The sequence below is a fragment of the Typha angustifolia genome, chromosome 15, assembly GCF_048772165.1.
Source record: "Typha angustifolia cultivar Huaian chromosome 15, ASM4877216v1, whole genome shotgun sequence".
Taxonomy (NCBI): Eukaryota; Viridiplantae; Streptophyta; class Magnoliopsida; order Poales; family Typhaceae; genus Typha; species Typha angustifolia.
The window spans coordinates 7,256,821-7,276,041 of NC_133253.1; the positions used below are offsets into that span (position 1 = coordinate 7,256,821).

Consider the following 19,221-nt stretch of genomic DNA (forward strand, 5'->3'; position numbering starts at 1 on the left):
CGAAAACTGCAACAAAAAAGCACCTCCACTTTCGCTGCTCCAGATATCACTCACGGCTCCCTACTCCTTCCATATTTTCTCTCTCTACTCCTTTCTCTCTCTACTTCTTCCTAATTTTTTTTATCTCCATCAACGACAATCACCCAAATCCTAGCTGCCGTTGCGACCTTCGACCACTGATTTGGATTTATTGCCATTGTTGTCTAGCCCATTTCCATGCTTGGTCTTAGTGGCCAATAATTCGGAGATAAAGTCAAAAACTAAGATGATGATGGAGCCATGGAGGAATAATGATGGATTATTTAGCATCTCACCCAAATTGCCCATTAAACCCAGCCTGGCCCGACTAACCTGTGTTCTCACGAGCCGATGGACGGTAACGAGTTAGACTATTCTAGCTCGGCCCGACTTGACTCACTCATGAGTAGATTGTCGCTCCAATGATTACTTCTAATTTGGCTCAAAGCATTGTGCTCAATCTAAGCCAAGTTGGATGCAGACTTAAGCCAAGCTTGCCTTGATTCGAGTCAACCAACATGGCCCAGGTGCAAGAGGAAATTTTTTTTAGATGTAATTACATATATTTCTCTTAAACTATAACTATTTTTCATGTACACATCTTAACTTTATTTTAACCATATCGACATATTGACCTAAAAAAATTCTTAATTCAAAGAGTTCATATAATTACTTTCTTTTCTTATTCCAATAGGTCTATATGGATGTTTTTCTTATTTCAGAGATTTTATATGAATTAATAAAAAAAGTTTAGGGAGTGTATAATATGCATGAAAATATAATAATTCGGGGGACTAAGTGTAATTATGACTCTTTTTTTGTATTTACCCAGTTAGCTAGCCAATACAAAAATAGTTTATCAAAATTCAAAGGCAAAAATTAGCATCCCAATCTAAAGAAAAGGAGGAGTTATCTCTGATCTAACACCTTCGAGTAAACAATTATAATTTGTATATGCTTCGGTTTGATATTTAGTATTGCTTTACGTTTTAAGTGCACTAAGGGGTCATCTGGTTGTATTTCATAACATTGTACTTGCTAAACACATGTTCATTAGTTATATTTTATAACGACGTATTTAGTAAACAAGTATTTAATTAGAGGAGAGTAGAGAAAAGAATTTGGTGCACCTAATTAAACAATAATTTTTAGATTAAATACAGTGTATAGAAAAACTCTTTAACCAAATAGCTCCTAAATAAATTATTATTACAAATTAACAGATCATGCTCATTCGTGAATCTCGAGGCTCTGAAGAGTCATAGCCGCACGATCTTATATCTGACAATCCTAAACGAGCTCTCATATATCGCTCTCTTTCTCGCTCGGCAATCGGCATCTCCTGGCATAACGGGTAAGGCTCTTGCTCCGCTAAAACCCTAGATTTCCACTCTAGATCTGCTTTAATTCGAGCTTTCTTTTGATTTCTTTCGCCGGCCTCTTTCGATCGATCTAAAGATCAATGTCGAAAGGAAACGGTCCATCGGGGATGGAGATTGACGATGCCAAGTCCGTCGCTGTCGAGCAGATCGCTCCCAAATTCTCGATCAATGGTTATTTCCTATTACTTTTCGTGTCTTCGTGATTTTGTTTTTTTCTTGTTATTTTAATCGAATTTAAGGCATAGCTTGCTTATGTAGTTCCGTAAATTGGCCTTGATTCTTGTGGATTTCGCAGTGTTGCAGCTTCTCAAGTCAGCGCAGATGCAGCACGGATTGAGGCATCGAGATTATACGAGATATAGGTATCTCTCCCTCTTATTACATGTAATGTTAGGAGAAGTTTTCGGTTGCGTATATGGTCTATACAGATTTGCCATCTCGTCTCTTTAACTATAAGTCTATAACTCTCTATTAGTCTGGATCAGAAGCCTTTGTGTCTACCTTGATTTGTTGGTCTGGATTACACTAAGATATCCTGCTCGCAATGTGAATATATATATATATATATATATATATATATATACACACACACATATTACATTTGCGACAGTAATTAATACATTTTGAGGATATATGGGTTGCATCTGGATAGGTGTCTGGACAACGCATTGCTAGTTTTAATTTTGTTATAATGGTTCAAAGTTTCAGTTTTGACCCCTAAAAGAATAATTAGTCCGAAATAGAATGGTTTTAGCCTATTGTCATATGAAATAAATGTCAAAACAAAAAATTTTAATAGTTTTGGCCTTAACCAATGAGTTTCAGCTGTTACTGATATGTCTAAGCCTCTAAGGTGAAACTTCAAACCACTTATATCCTCTTATTCCCTTACTATGGACTCTGTGGCACTTCTTATATGTGCAACTTTCTCTTAAAGCATCTGATTGCTTTCAGGAGATACTGTACTGCGAGATTGAGAAGGCTGTACAAGTCACTGAAGTTTACTCATGGTCGTGGTAAATTTACTCGGAAGGCCATTACTGAGTCAACCATCACAGAAGTGAGGTATGTATCACTTTCAAAGGCCCAACATTTTCAGCTGGTCATGTTCTGTAACTGTACTTTGTGATGCCTAAGTTGTTTTGTAACTCCTGTATGATTATTCTCTGATTAATGTATGCTAAAACCCTCAAAAGAACTGCCATAAGATACATGAATAAAGATGATTAAAGTAGCATGGGAATCCTATGCTTATGTTAATTGATTTTTAACTGGAATCCTCTGAAATTGTCTTGATATTTACGTTGTCACAGAGATCCTGTATGACTATGTGTGCCTGAGTATACATATGCTGATTCCAGACAAAGGATAATTCTAGCTTCTCCAGTGCAGGATGTAGCACCAATCATTCTTTAAGAATCTAGCTGTATTTAGATAGGTGTTTTTTAAGAAATGTCTGTTCTTTGACTTTCTCTCCAAGAAACAAAAGTAATTCTTCTCTTATTTTTCTTTTCCCCTTTAAAGTTTAAGCCTAAGGTGCAAATTTTTGCTGCAAGACATTACTTCTTGATCGGAAGAAAAAATTTCTTTTAGTTTGTTTGGGTATCTATGCTTCATGATTTGCTTATCCAGATTTTGATACTTCAATAATGACCTTTGTCTATTTTGTGTTCTGTAGACTTTAAAAAATGGTATGGTTTTATTTGCAAATGAAGAAAAAGAACTCTATTACGATCTAACTAACTTTGTCTTTGGTTTGTTTTTGGATATGCAAAATGTTAACTTTTGTCTGACATGATAGGGAATTGCTCCATAAACTGATTTTGTCTTGACTTGGCACTCTTTTCTGTTTTTTTTTTCTCTAATAAACTGGATTAATAAATGAAATCAAGTAAAATTGTGCAGAAGTGTAAAGCCTGTACTAACAACTTTAGCCAGAAGGTAGGTTCTTAGAACCAATAAACTTTGTGAAGGAAATAGAATTAAATGGAATAAGAGAAACTTCTGTTGCTATTGGCTTTCGAGGAGTAGCCCACTCTAAATTATCATCTTGCTGAACCCATAAATCAGTCTACCTTCTCTATAAAAGATTGTTAGCAGTCCTGCTGCTTCAGATTATATATTTAAAGCATATTTACAGCTCTGGTTCTAAAACTTTCAAGAGCACTTATCTACCAATTATTTCCTTATTTCAGGCTACGATCATTAGTTTTTATAAAAAATGTATTGTCTACCTGCAATCTACTGCAAGGTAAAGAATGTTAGATTCTTGTGATGCAATGTAGCTCATTTTGCATCATAAAATTGAAGAACTTATGCTAGACAAGAAAAATTGTCCATTTATAGTTTCGTTTGCTTGCTTTTTTTTTTTTCAGATGCTTGGGGCAGATCTCATTTTTGCACTACTAAGTATTAACTTGGCAAAGTATACTCAGTCTCTGTCCAATATAACTGCTAAGAAATTTTAGTTGTAAATTGTTATCATAGGATCTGATCTATCAGAAGCTGTTTATTTGCCAATATAGTAGTACACTAGTTAAGTGCTGATGGAGAGATACAAATATTCTTGCTCATGCATCATGTATTGGCGCAGGTTTCTCCATATAGTTCTTTATATGGCTGAAAGAGCATGGAGCCATGCCATGGAAAAGAGACAATTAGCTGATGGACCAAATGCACGGCAACGCATCTACTTGCTTGGTAGATTGAGGAAGGCAGTTAAGTGGGCTACACTCTTTTCCCAGTTATGTGCTGCCAAAGGAGACTCCAGAACTTCTCTAGAAGCAGAGGTATTTATTTTAACTACTCAATTGTGTCTACCTTCATTGTTGCATCTGTCTCTCTGTATCAAACAACTTTGCTGACATTTTTGAAATATTTTCATTGTTTGATATGATATTGTAATGATGTCCTTTCCTTATTTTTTTTAGAAAAGGCTAATTGATGGTTCTAAATTAGATTATGTTCTTGCATATGTAACTCTGTTAGGTTTAGACAGAATGTCTAAGTTGTTTCTCATGGAGCACTTACTAGTTTATTGTGTCTGAGCGCATGGAATACAACATAATAAACTATTAAATGTAGTGCTCAAGTACTTGGAGACCTTATCACCGGTAAAACGAGTTTTTTTTTTCTTTTCATTTTTGTCTCTACTTAGGATATTGTGTGTCATCAAAGAGCCCAAAGATTCATGTGATGAGCTTGATATTGGTTGAAGTCTCACCCTTTGTGTGTCTTAAGCAAGGGCATGGTTTAGTTACAAATTTTCAGGTGCAAAGAAATGTCCCAGATTCCAAATGTTCAGCATGCTTAGAGGTTAAGATTTAAAGTGATCAAACTACCCTTAGTTGGTTTGGTACTTCTAAGTGTCTGAACAAGTTCAGATTGCTAACATGGCTATAACCGATTATTCACTTGACAAGTTTACTGGCAATACATTGCTTTTCGTAAGCCATTATGTTTGCTGTGGTGATTGGTTCTTAAGGATCTACTGTGCTCGTTTCCATAGTGAAAATAAATAACTGTTTTAAGGAACTTGCGTTTCGGTTATATCTATGAAATCTTTATAGGACAAAGTTCCATACTCATATTCTATGCTAAGGAGCAAATGGAAGTGAATATTTTTATGAACTTATTAATAGATATCTCAAATAGGAGATTAATGAGTTTTGCCGCAGATCATGGACGAATATTTTGGATTTTCGTCCATCATATATAGTGGTAAATTCCACTGTGGTTTAGTTTAGCCACAAGTGTTAGACTGTTAGAGTGTTAGTCATGCAAGAATCATGTGGATATGTTTTTATGCCTGTGCATGTATCTACTTGAACCTTCTGTGATTTTTTTTTCTTCTGTTATTGTAATCCTATTATTAATTCATCATATTTTGTTGTATAAATTTAGTCTTAGCAGATTTTGACTGATACGATATGTCATAGAATTTGGTTCTACTTAATTTCTCTTTCTTTTATCTTGGATCTAATTTTAAGAAATAAAATTTTCCTAAGCAAACTATGGCTTTTGATGTGCAGGCATATGCTTCCTATATGAAAGGAACTTTGTTATTTGAGCAAGATCAGAACTGGGGAATGGCATTAATGAATTTCAAGAATGCCAGGTATATTTTTGGCCTCGCATACTTGCTTCACATGGATGCTTAACTTATTTTGCATCTAAGTATGTCTGCACTTTATGTTACTGTTGATACTGAGAGCTGTTGCCCTCTAGAGAACCCTTTGATGACGAAGTCCTCAATCAGAGTGTGCTGTTTCTTTTTCTTCTTCTTTTTTCTGTTTATTTGGACATTAGCATAGTTGGTCTCTAGAATTCTCCTATTGTTTGTGGAAAATTTTCACCATTAGCCCCAAAAATCATTTTCTCACTGCATGTCTTCTGCAGGTAAATCTACTGTTGACTTACATATTTTTGTTCACAGGGCTGTCTATGAAGAGCTTGGGAAGTATGGCACAATAGAAAATCAAGTTTTATGCCGCGAGCGTGTTGAAGAACTCGAACCAAGCATCAGGTACTGTTTACACAAAGCTGGTGAGTCAAAATTACAAGCTTCTGAACTTCTAGACATTGGAGAAATGGAGGGGCCTGCCTTGGACCTTTTCAAAGCAAAATTGGAGGTATTTTCTTTTCCTGGTACTAAAAGCTCTACCTGTTTAGCCAAAAGATGTTATCTCATAAATGAGTTTTATCTTAAATAAAACTCCAAGTATATAGGATAATGATCTTCACATTTAGGCTAGGTAACATCTTACTGCTTGTGCATTTGGACTCCTATATGTTTCACTTGTTCTTAGGTGAACACTTTTAGGGATTATGGTGCGTTTTGCACAAATTTATGAAATTATGATTTTGCATACTTCATCATTTACAGACAGGGCCAACACATGGCTCTGGGGTTTTGCTTATTGAGGGCTTAACCTTCCAACACTAGAAAGCCTCTAGTTTAGCTTCAGGCAGGCCCTAATGAGAGACACTAGTGTCCACATGCATGTGTGTGTGTGTGTGTGTGAGAGAGAGAGAGAGAGATGCATATACACATGCATGTGGACACTCTCAGTTAGTATTTTGGAAGGTGCTGGAGGCGGCTGCTCTGACTGGGTAGCTCACCAGCCACCCAACAAACTTGGAATATGGTTGGAAAATGTTTGACGGGGATGTCTTGGCGGTCCACCTTGTCACCTAGCAGGCCGGGTGGCCTACTATGGTGTTGGAGTGTGTTGTCTCCTTTCTTTCTCTCTTGAGCGATGGCAAGCGCCCGACCCATTTTGGGAGATGTTGAGGTGGGCGAGAGACGGAGAGAGCAACATGGAAGTTGAGGAGAGGAAGTGAGAGAGATTTGTTGTAGTTGAGGGAGATGGGGAGGTATGAGAGATTGGGAAGTGTAATATAGTATGGAAGTGAAAGAAATAAGATTATAAAGGGGGGTGTCACCCTCTCTTATCACTGGTGAAAAAAAAAGAGTGATGAGATATGATGTGACATGAGAGAACAATTGGACAGCTTATATATTAAAAAATGTTGGACCACTTTGGCATACACCTTGGCGCTTGCCTTCCACCTAGACGTTATGCGCTGGTGTGACCGTTGGCAATTCGCGACCGCCTTTTAAAACATTGCTCTCAATATTCCATGACATAAGGATATTTTAAAAGTGTCCGTACACATGACAAAATGATATTTTAAAGTGCTTTTGAATTAAAATCAAGGGTGCTTGAAAGATGTCATCGTGATCTTAAGATATTATATTTTGAAGTTATCTTTATTGTAAATTTCAGGCAGTTATGGCTGAGGCAAGATCACACCAGGCAGCATCCATGACAGAGTTTTACTGGCTTGGTCATAGTTTTCCTATCAATAATGCCAAGACACGTGTCTCCATTCTGAAAGGTTTGTGTTTTTTATTCATAATTTGATGGAGTTTTTATGAAAAGAAGAGTGTAATGTAGACCTTTCATGTTCAGATCTTAATGCTACTAGCATACTACTTACAAAGATTTGGAATGTTTTTGTTCATGACACCATTGGTATTCTTAAAAAGATAGTCACTTTTGATCTGACGATTTGCAAGATGCCAAGGATTTCTGTGCTTCATGTTAGGTCTGAATAATTGGAGATTTTTTTTCAGCTTTAACTTTGTTGTGAATATTAAATTGATCATTGATCCATGCAGAATTGCAGATCTATTTCTTTATCGATGGTTGGATACTAGTCATTTTGTTTCTGATATTTAGTGACACATTCATAATAGAATGGAGTATATTTATCTCAAAAGTATTAAGTTGTCTAGAATCTTATGATTTTCAGGATGTTCATTCTTTCTCGACCTTTTGTTTTATGTGGTGTAAACTACCTTTTTATAGTTCTCTGTGCTTGCTTTGTGAATATATCTGTATGTACATGCACTTAACACATATAGGTCCACTCAATTGTGCACTCATATTGTCGGATATCATGCATCCATGTTCATTCATCCTTGTAGGGTTGTATGCACTCATTGGCATCTTTGAGGTGACTTCCTTTCAGGCTACTGATAAGCATGAATTTTATCAATGGTTCAGCCATATTTTGCAATGATCTGATTACCTATGGGCATAGGATTGCAATTGGGTTGTAAATAATTTGGTTATTGTTTGAATCAGAATACATTATTTAGTCTGTTATTATACCTTTTACTTTTTTAACATTGCACTTGGCTTTCATAATATCTATTTCTTTTATAATTTTTTGCTTACTTGGGAAATATGATCAGCTCAGGAGCTGGAGAAAGATCTACATGGTTCAGCAGATTCGCTTCCAGCAGAGAAAAAACTTGTCATGTTTGACAAAATTTTTTCTGCATATCATGATGCTAGGACCTGCATTCGTAATGACTTGGTATGCGACTGTTATGAAACAGGAAAATTTTGTGTTAAACATGATTGTTGGTGCAGTAATTATTTTTTACAAAGGAATCGATGAGGACAATATCTTATACAATTTTCTTGCCAATGTTGTTTGCAATTTTAGGTTGCTGCAAGCAATAATGAGAATGTAAAGGATGATCTCAATGGCCTTGATAAGGCTGTTAGTGCTGTACTAGGACAAAGAACAATAGAGCGTAATCAGTTGCTAGTTACTATTGCTAAAAGTAAATCCACAAAGAATCGAGATGATAAGGGTGAAAAGATTACGAAGCCAGAAGAGCTTGTCCGTTTATATGATCTTTTAATACAGGTATTCTTCTATGCATTTGAGATCTGTTCATCTAGTACTTGTTCCCCTTCTGCATGCATTGTTTTATTTTACATCTTTAATATTGGCAGAATACAACAGATCTTTCCGATTTGGTTAGCTCAGGTAGGGATAGGAATGCTGAAGAAGTCGCATTTGCTGAAGAATACATTCTTAAGGGCTTGATATTTCGAGCAGAAAGGTTTGTTATCTTTGCTCTTGGAAATTTTGATTCATTTTAGGACTTGCTACTTACCATTACCCAATGATTAAGTCTCTTTATCTTTTCTCTGCATATCATCGTAAGTGTAAATGTGTAATAGTCATGACATCATCCGTTTTTATACTTATTAGCTTTACCCTCTAATAACTGTTTGCTACTTGTGCTCCGTCATCTCTGCCCCCATCCACCACTATGACTGCATTGAATTTGAGTAGTTCATTATTGATAATAGATAACTACACTTTGTTAGAGAACAAGATCTCTGAAAGAACAATTTTTCCTTTTCTGCTCTTACTCTGAGTCTCTGATTACTGCTGTCATCTATGGGTGATAATGTGATATGCATGAATGCATGTGTGCATGTGTTAGTTACAACCGTCAGACAGGTTCCTGAAGCAAAATTTCCTTCTTTGTTTAGGATTGGCATGAAAGGGTGTTTGTTTCTTGTTTTCCTTTATCTTTTAAGCTCATGAAATTCTTTCTCCTATCGACAGATGAATTGATAAGTATCTTATTCAATATTCACTTCGTTCTGAAATTGATCTGATTAGTGTTTACCTGAGTTGGCCTTATTTTTTCTCTCCCTTTTTATGATTTGACTGGTAATATCTATATAATGCTGTGATTTATTTTGAGTCCTGAGATATCATACTTCTACTTTGTGAAATCCAATGTTTTGAAAGGTGGCCGCGGATGGCGGGCGGTCACCCCACCGCCTAGCGCCTAGGCGGAAGGCGGGCGACAAGGCGGGTGACAAGGCGGTCTAGCATTTTTAATATAAAAAATTATAAATAAATAAATAAACATATATAATATACATAATCACAAATTCACAACCATAATAACATAAATACATAAATAGCAACAAGTTCTAAACCATAATAACATAATCACAATTCACAACCACAATAACATTACCACAATTCACAACTATAAATACATAATCAAAGATTCAAAATTCAAAATTATCACAACCATAAGTTCCTAGCAACAAGTTCACAATCATAACAAAATAATATGATAAAACATATCAAAATTATAAGGTCCATAACAAATAACATATAATCAAAAATTCAAAATTATCAAGTTCATAACAAGTTCACAATTATAACATAAAGGCCATCTTCTAATCTTCTTCTAATTGTGAAGAAGATTAGAAGATAATTGTGAAGAAGATTAGAAGAAAAACTAAAAAATATATTATCAGATAATTACTAAATTAATTTCTGAATTAAGTAATTAACCATCATTAACAGATGAAGTGATTAACTAATTAACGAACATATTATCATTATTATCAGATAATCACTAAGTAACTAATAGATTAAGATTTACCTACTTTAGACAGAATTGAAAATTAAAAAAAAAATTAACTACTTCGGTGTGAGACAGTGAAACTGTGAGAGAGGAGTGAGAGATAGAGAGAGAAGGAGAGAGTGAGATTGTGTGTGAAAGAGAGAGAGAGGGGCCCATACCTCTGCAACGAGAGCAGGCGCAGCGAGAGCGGACGCAGCGAGAGTGGGCGCAGTGAGAGAGAGGGCGCAGCGAGAGAGAGAGGGCACAACGAGAGAGAGAGAGGGCGCAACGAGAGAGAGATTAGGGATTTAGGGATTTTAGTGAGAGAGAGAGAGGGCGCAGCGAGCAGCGAGAGAGAGAAGAAATATTAATGGTTAATGGTATTGGTTAAGTTTTTTTAGTGGATATTGGATAATCCGATCCACTATAGAAAAACCCGCTAAGGCGGGTTTGGCGGGCCGAAGCGCCAACCCGCCTTATCGGGCCGCGCGGCCTGCTAGCGCCTTTTGGCGCTCAGGCGGCCCGCCAATGCGGCAAACCGCCTTCTACGAGTGCCAGGCGGAGTGGCGGGGCGGCCGGTGCGCCGCCTTGCCATGGCGGCCGCCTTTTCCGCTTTTCAATACATTGGTGAAATCTAATTCACTTCAGAGTTATTTATCTTATATTTGCTGAAATATCAACTTTAAAAAAAATGCTCTCTTCTTTTTATATACTTGATATGCCATGGATCATAATCTGACATAAGATGAGGATTATCTTAAAATGCTTTATTGCATGAACTTTCAAATGCGTCGCTTAAATTTTCTCTTATATATCTTTTTTGAAGTATCAAGAACAATAACCATTATAAAAAGGATGCAGTGCTTAGCAAGTTTTCATCTGCAATTACTAGTCTTTCAGCATATAGTTAGTTATAATACATCGTAAATATGGAGGAAAAATTAGTAGCAAAACCTTGCATGGACAATTAGGATACAATGGACATCATGCTCATGTTTAACTCATAAAGAGACCCGTTGCATTTTTATCCAAGCTCTATAATTATCTTGATCATTGTTTTTCCTTTCCTATTATGTCGTGCTTGGTCCAACATTGTATGCAAAACCTCATCACAATTCATGACATATGATTGGCGTTAGACTTATCTTTGAAAATGTTGTAGGTGCTTCTATGTTGCTAAATCCTATAGTTCTGCTGGAAAAAGAACTGAAGCATATGCCTTATTTTGCCATGCTCACTCTCTTGTGGACATTGCTTCTAAAAAACTTCAGATGACAAATAATCCTGATAAGGTATGTTATATACTAACTGCTAATTTGTCATGCAATCTGTTGTGCTATACGTGTTTATTCTGTTGACACATGACCTAGATAGAAAATAATTACTTTCATCAGTATGATAGATGATACAATGATAAAAAGGGCTTAAAAAGCAACATGTATAAGTCAGAGAAAGGTAGAAAAAGAAGTTCCCTTTTCCTAAATGTAAGTTATTGGGATGGCATGATGGAACACTTGCTATGCAAGGCCACTGTAGCATGCTTGACAAAGCTGACGAGATTTTTTTTTATTGGGTAACATGGAAATGTGGTTCTAGAAAATTACTTCAGCTTTGTTAATTTTTGTCTACACTGATTGACTTACACCTTTGCCTTTAATTATTATTCCTTTTGTTCTTTCTCCATTGACAGATAAGTTATTGAGGCATTCAGCTTTCTAAATGGTTCATCTGTTAAAAGATCATGACCTTGTCCATCAAAAGCAAATTATTTTTTTATTGAGGCTTATAAAGTGGATACAAGGCTAGAATGTTTTACTTAACATTTGGAGGCGTAGTGTTTTGACGTTTAGTAGAAAGTAAAGAGCATTTTCCAAGATCCATTGCTTGATTTTGGAGGCATAATGAGTTTTCGACAATTCTAGCTAGTCTGTCCAGTTCTCTTTTACAAGAAAATGATTGTTATCTTTTAGTCTTTGCATTTATTAAGTTTTCAGCTTACTGCATATACCAGCACTCAATATTTTTAATTGCACTTTCATCTTTTAAGAAAACAACGGAGATCTCTTACAACATTGAATGAGTATAATCATTCTGACTTCTGGTTGTTGGTTCCTTTTCTTTTCTCAATTAATTATAACAATGAAAGAATAAATAAAGGGTTGATGCCATAGTTATAAATAAGAGGCTCAGTGCTTAAAACTATGTGGCTATTTCAATAGCAGAAGGGATTGTTTGATGCATAATATAAAGTATAAACAAGCTGAATAGATCTTTTTCTTTTTTTGGTGTTCAACGCATACGTCATTAATTCCTGATACAGGTAGGTTACCTTTCACTTTTCTGTTCACATCACCTAAGAATTTCTCATAGTTAAAGAAGTTTCTAACCTTATCTTTGCAGGCATTACTCAAAGAGCTTAAGGCTCTATCTGACAATTGTAGAGCCAACAGTTGTATAGAACACGCAGCAGGGATTATGGAGGAGGAGAAGATTCCTGAAAGACTTTCTAAAGGAGTCTCAACTTTATCGTTGAATGGAGAAGGAAAGAAGGTACTTACCTAGGATGCACAAACAACTAATATAGCAAATATATTAGTGAAGATGTTCTTTTTTTATTGTGGTGACTGCAAACAAGCTATTGATTCTATCTGGATGGTCATATGTGATGGCAACGAAATTTTTCTGACCAAACTTGATCAGTTACCCAAGTGCAGAATTTCATTTTAGTACTGAAAATTGCATATGATGTTCAGGTTATCTGTACATCAGGTGTTTACAACTTCTATTTACATTTGTGGCTGGCTCATTTTTCAGGAAGAGAAGTTCCTCTTGGAAAGACTTGATGTTTATGAATCAGTTCTGGGTGATCCAAACTCAAAGAGCACTCCATATATAGATCGCTTCCCTCCTTTATTCCAGTCAGTTCCTTGCAATCCTATTGTACTTGACATCGCCTACAACTCTATCGAGTTTCCGTCTTTGGAGAATAGAATGAAGAAAGACAAGAAGGGCTTATTTAGCAGATTATGGCGATAGATGTCCATTGATTTTGGTACGGGATGGAAAAGATTATCTCCTCACTCCTTGCTGTTCAATTTCATCACTAGTTTGGCATGATAATTTATGGGCTTTGCTCATGTTGCCTCTCCTGCTTCTATTCCTTTTCTGATTTTGCTAGTGAAGGGATAAGATTGATGCCAGTTTATTTTTCAGAACTGAAGTCCTGTCATATACTTGAATATGAGAAAGTGAGGCATTAAAGGAACTTTGCACATGTAAACAATCGTGAATCTGCGGGAATGTTTCTTTTTTCTTCTGTGTTAGCTTCTTCTAAATTTTAACTGAACCTTGCGAACTTTGTCGAAAAATATCTCTTAATGCGTTCTATAATTGGAGTTGACTCTGCTTTATTGATGCCTTTCATCTGAAATGCCCATCGATCTCGTCAAGTCATCTCACTTTATATCGGTGGTGGTTACACCCGAGACAGTGTGCATCTCATTCCTGAACTTGTCTGCAAATTGACTTTATTCTTTCGGAAGTTAATAGAAAAAATATGTAATCTAATTGGAAGGGTACAAGTGCAAGCAAGAAACAACTTTCGATGAGTCATTCGTTTTCATCAACAGCGTTTTAAACTTTCTACTAAAAAGTCTGAAAACTTATCCATTGATAATTCCTCTATCAAGAAATTAAACATAAACTTAATTTATATTATTATATCTAAATAATCCAAAATTTGAATAAATAGGGTGTTTGGTCTAGTGGTATGATTCTTGCTTTGGGTGCAAGAGGTCGCGAGTTCGATTCTCGCAACACCCCATTTTGAAAAACTCCCGTTAACATTGTCCTTTATTTTTTAATTACATCCTACAAATTGAGGGTAATTTATTTTTGAACAAAGTCTATTATCGTTCTTCTTTTCCAGAGTCAACACAAGCTACTAAATAACCTCTCAACAAGAATAAAAAAGGATAATGCGACCTACATCAATACAACCTTTTTCTTTTCTCTCTCTTTATATATGACCCACATCTATAGCAGAGCAAAAAGAGCACCAGCACACCCAACTCAATGTGTTCTTGTACAAGAAAAGAGAGGAAAGCATCTATATCATGGTTTGCATGTACAGTTAGTTCACCATTAATTAGTATGCACTGCTCCTATGTTTCTTTCCTTTAATGCTTTGTCTGCCACTAAAACTCTACAGAGGAGTATGATTGCAGGGAGAGAGAGACAGCTTGAAGTGCCATTTACTAAGAACATCAATATCAATCCCAACTCCCAGTTGCCACCTTTGTTCCCACGCCGTGGTTTAATGCATGTAGGTGTTCTCACATGGCTTGTCCAAGAAAAGAACAAAAGCCGCCATCTTTTATTATTATTATTTAAATAATATAAATATATAAATTTAATCATGTTAGTGATATTAATTTAATTTTTAACAAAAAATATTTGGTTGGAGAGCTCCCATTGAGATATTTAAAATAAGACTAAAAATATATTTAGTATTTAATTTAACATTTAAAATTTTCTAGAATAATTTAATAGTAGGTTTAGTTTGAATGTTTAAATAATTAATTAGTGTATTAAAATAAATATAATTAACAACAAATGGTGTAGAACTTTATAGGCTCTAAAAACTCTGATTGGGCTTAGAACCCAATATAGAGCTCCATTGAAACAATTGGGCTCCATATTTTAGAGATTTAGTATATGGTTAAAGATGCTCTAAAGGTGGGTTTTCTTTTTCTTTCCCAGCCTGGAAAACCTTCTTTCTTAAAAGTTAATCAGGAGAAAAATGCCAAACAATTGACAAAACGAAGATTATTTGACATAATCTTTGCAATCCAAGAAGGTTAATTAGCTAATTAGGTGAGTGTCTAAGATTGATTATATGAAATGCCTGTCTTTTTTAGATTAGTATTTAGATAAAGATAGCTAAGTAGCCATTACAAAACCCTCTCAAAAGAACACCCCCAACCTATTCTAGGAGAAGATGCTGTCAGGATGGTCAGCGAAGTATACACCCAGAAAATTGGTTTGATTAAGATTATAAGCATGATTAGATAGCCAATCTACTGATTAGCCTCTGTATAAATTTGAATAAAAGAAATTTCATCAAAATGAGGTACAATGGTGTAAATATCTTCAATAACTAATAGAGTGAATGATGATCCCTGGCATATCAAACTTTCTGACTATGATGTCTCCTGGAAACCACACCTTCTGCAGTCCCATCCTTAAAGCCCACGCTTCACTGAATAGCATCTAAATAGATAGAAACTGACATGCCCATACAGAAATACAACAACTAGATGAGTTTTTTTTTAAAAAAATATAAAGAAAAAGAATCAATTGATTGAGATTTGATCTATCTTCTTATGGCTTCAAGGCTTTCCTGCACCAATAAGAGGATCCACATCCTCTGGTTCCTACAATACCACAGTAGACTCCACACCACAAATATGCAATAAAGACATAACCTAAGAAAATAAAAACAAAACTAAAATCCTCTTCTTTTTTTTTTTTTCCATTAGATGAGCTGAGAATCAACTAGAGGTCACAAAATTTTGAGACCACATTTAACTCTCCTTTATCATGATAGAGAATGGCCTCAAACTCCTTTGGCGGAGGAGCATTATTACTTGGGTCTATACTATTGACAATTTGACATCCTAATTAGGCTTATCCAGTCCACTGCTCTATTGCCCTCACATCTTGTGTGCCTGCCCCTTATCAGGTATCTGTGGTCCACTATTATTCTCCAAAGTCTCAAAAGGACCTTTTTTTCACCTTTCAAAATCTTAACCAATGCTTTTACATATGTTCTAATAATGGCTCTCGCTCCAATGCCCTAGCCTTCTCCGAGACCCAGCAACACAGCTTAGGCTTTACTAAAGAGTTGGAAATCTTTAGCTGTAACTTTGGCAATCACCTTCACTTGCTGGCCCTCTGCATTCCTAATGACTGCACCTGCACCACCTTACTATTCACTATCAGAGAACACCTCATCTGTGTTGATCTTGATTCGTCCCACCGGAGGTGGCACCCACTTTGTATCTTTTGTCGGTCTACTTGGCTCTCTCTCAAGATTGTCTCTTTCATTGTACTCCACAATAAAATACACTGCCTTGATCGCTATAAGCTTCAGACTAATCTGGCTACCAAAACCCTAGCAAAGTTAGGGTCGGTGCAACTCAAAGTGTCAAATGTTTCAATTACTATAATCAATTTCTTCAAAATGGGAGATCATCAGTAGCCTCGTATGCATGAATTTCATGCAGCCATTATTTTTTAGCATCACATTAAGGGCTGCCAATTCAATAAAAACAATTTCAGTAAAACTAACTTTACAGCTTAATATTGTAGTTTATATAATACATTTCCCCCTCATATTTACAAGATAAAAATCTAACATATATTTTAACATAACAAATTCTGATAGATGTGTATCAATTAACACAATAATAACCTATACATGTAGACCCATTCTCCGCCAAAACTTTTGCATTTATTAGAATCAACCATTCAATTGATCATCGATCGTTCATGAGTGCATTCGAGAAGCCAAAACTTGCTCTCCTCAGCTTCTGCAACCATACCCTATAAGAAGTCGATAAAAATCATATATATTCCATCGACAAAAGCCGAAAGCGTGTGTTAGTTGTCCCCGTAGGGCCCTATGTAATGCAAAGCAATGCAATGCAATGGAAATATACATCGCTGCTGACTGGGATGGTGATCAACACCACTGTGTCGTTATGCTACTAATTGCTGGGTAGACATTCCTTGCACTTGCACGCCAGATTCCTTGCATGGGTCAATTCATGTTACCTATATATCAAGTTGGCGACAAAGAAATTTCCATTCTGACGACAGTGTCAAAACCCCCTCTCCCCAAGGAGATAAGCACGCATCTGGTCTGAGTGAAAAGAAAGTTTAACACCGACAACAGTTTGGAACCTTTCGGATCAAATAATGTGCCTACAAATTGGTCATAGTATATATATCATCCTCTCTGTATATTGAGGTACTGATGAGGGGCAGTGTAGTTTTATGTGTTATAAGATATATATATATATATACAATATTTATAGGATTAAAGGAGAAATTAATACTGTAAACAAAGCTCTTATATGACTTCGTCTTAACCTTTGAGAAGACTTTTAATTTTGTAGAATTTGTAAACTAAAAACTATATATATATATTTCTTTCTAAAATGCAGCTGCTGATGTATGATCTACGATATTGTAGGATTTGTTAAGTATAAAACTCTTCTCTCCCATCATTGTCGTTGAATTTGTTATATAATTGGTAGGCCTTCTATGGCGTGTAATACTTGTCTGCCTCTTGTTTTTTTCTTTTCTTTCTATCAGTCCGTAAGCTACTCATAGAATAGACTAAGAGTAAACTGTTCTTGATACAGTATAATTTTTTTTTATAATTTTAATCTATGCCATCCAATAGCTTCGACTGTTAAATTAAACAGTGTAACTACCATCCATCGGCACTGCAAAACTGTTATTGAGATTCTGATGGAGGATGGAAAATAGACATTTTAGTCTATGCAAAAGGATTCAAGATTAAAAATCTAGTCTACTCATTTATTTAAGAGATATTGATCAGAAATCAAACATTAAATTTTACTCTTAGTATGAATGCAAATTATCATGAATTCGAATTTGAACAAGATTTTGTACTCCAAATGGAAGCAAAAAAAAGATTGTTATGATTCGAGAAATATCTCGACCAAATTCTATCGTTTAGGCCTCGTAATTAATAATTTTATTTCTTTAAGGAAAATTTTGTTTTGCTTATATTATTTGTCTAGAACTTGGAATTTGATTCCCTTATTCTAGTATGCTTAGTTAAACTATAATTTTATGAGCCTAGTTAGAAACTATTCATAAATGCAAAGTTCGTCTTTACCTCGGATTAGGGTACTTTTGAGTCATTTATTAGTCTATAAATAGTTACCTAGGCATGTGGCCAAAGAGTTGTTCAGTTTAATTTAGTTTATCTTCTTAATGAAAATTTTAAGAGTTTTTCAATCTTTCAAATCTTGTTTTTCTTCAGAAGTTGATGCCTTCGATCTGATATTCCTTAGAATCGACAGATTAAGAAAGAGCTTACCTTCAGAATTCGTGTGCAAATTAATAGACTAAGGTTTGGTCAACCTCTTTCCAGGCTTCCCTTACATCAGAAGAATCTTAATAAGGAAATGGAGGATATCAAAGCTCATGTCTGGCTCACTGAGTCATTGTTTCCTACCACTATTCCAGAGTTCCAGTTCTGTGAGGAAGAAACTGGACTCAAAACAGCATTGCATGAAACTGAACCTACCTACCTACCTCGATCTTTTGATTGCCATCTGACCTGGATCTGAATTGGATAAGATATCTTATTGGAAGCCAAACTGGAATTGGATTCAACTTAGCTAAATTTCCCCACAAGTTGATCATCTTCTTGGTGGTGTGCATGCATCATGCATGCATTCACAAACCATATATTATGCTAACCTTGTGTTGAAGTAATCACTGAAGAGAGAGAGAGAGAGTAGTTGGTACGGAAGTATTATCATCATTAAAAAAAAATTAAGAGTTGTTAGTGACGTTGTTAAATAATTGAAGCTAATGTTAGATCTGGTAGTAACCGATATTAAATAATTTTCTTATATTTTTATGTATGTGTGTGTGTATGTATGTATGTATGTATGTATGTATGTATGTATGCATGCAATTAGCAGTAGTTGGACCTAGCATGACTCTTTAAGTCTAGATAAAATATAACGAAGATTAAATAAATAAAAAAAGAACAGGGAGGAATCGATCTTGGACCGAGTCACATTTGGAGTCCATTTTTCTCGTGTACACATCGAATACGTATACACCGCCGAAACCAAGTCTCTCCGACAAGTCGCCACCTGTCGTATTCGGCCAACCTTAACGGCTGACGGAACGACGTCAATCTGTTGCCGTCCTTATTGGACTTAAATCTGACGGCGCCGTTAATGTCCTAAAGTAGACGAAGAAATGGTATATTTAGAGCTGCGTACCGGTCTCTCTCTCTCTCTC

At 35.6% G+C, this 19,221-nt stretch overlaps 1 protein-coding gene and 1 non-coding gene across 2 annotated transcripts; both read left to right on the forward strand.

Annotated features, from left to right (window-relative positions):
- The first annotated feature begins 1,324 nt into the window (after positions 1–1,324).
- Positions 1,325–13,543, forward strand: LOC140778413 (uncharacterized). Its single transcript, XM_073123112.1, has 14 exons — positions 1,325–1,372; positions 1,477–1,571; positions 1,696–1,762; positions 2,355–2,465; positions 3,994–4,189; positions 5,432–5,517; positions 5,836–6,031; positions 7,190–7,301; positions 8,164–8,288; positions 8,421–8,627; positions 8,717–8,826; positions 11,306–11,435; positions 12,544–12,693; positions 12,958–13,543. The coding sequence occupies exons 2-14, from the start codon at positions 1,481–1,483 to the stop codon at positions 13,177–13,179; spliced, it is 1,803 nt and encodes a 600-aa protein (XP_072979213.1). The 5' UTR covers positions 1,325–1,372; positions 1,477–1,480; the 3' UTR covers positions 13,180–13,543.
- A 350-nt stretch (positions 13,544–13,893) lies between these two features.
- Positions 13,894–13,965, forward strand: TRNAP-UGG (transfer RNA proline (anticodon UGG)). Its single transcript has one exon. It is a non-coding gene; the product is annotated as a tRNA-Pro (tRNA).
- The last annotated feature ends 5,256 nt before the right edge of the window (positions 13,966–19,221 follow it).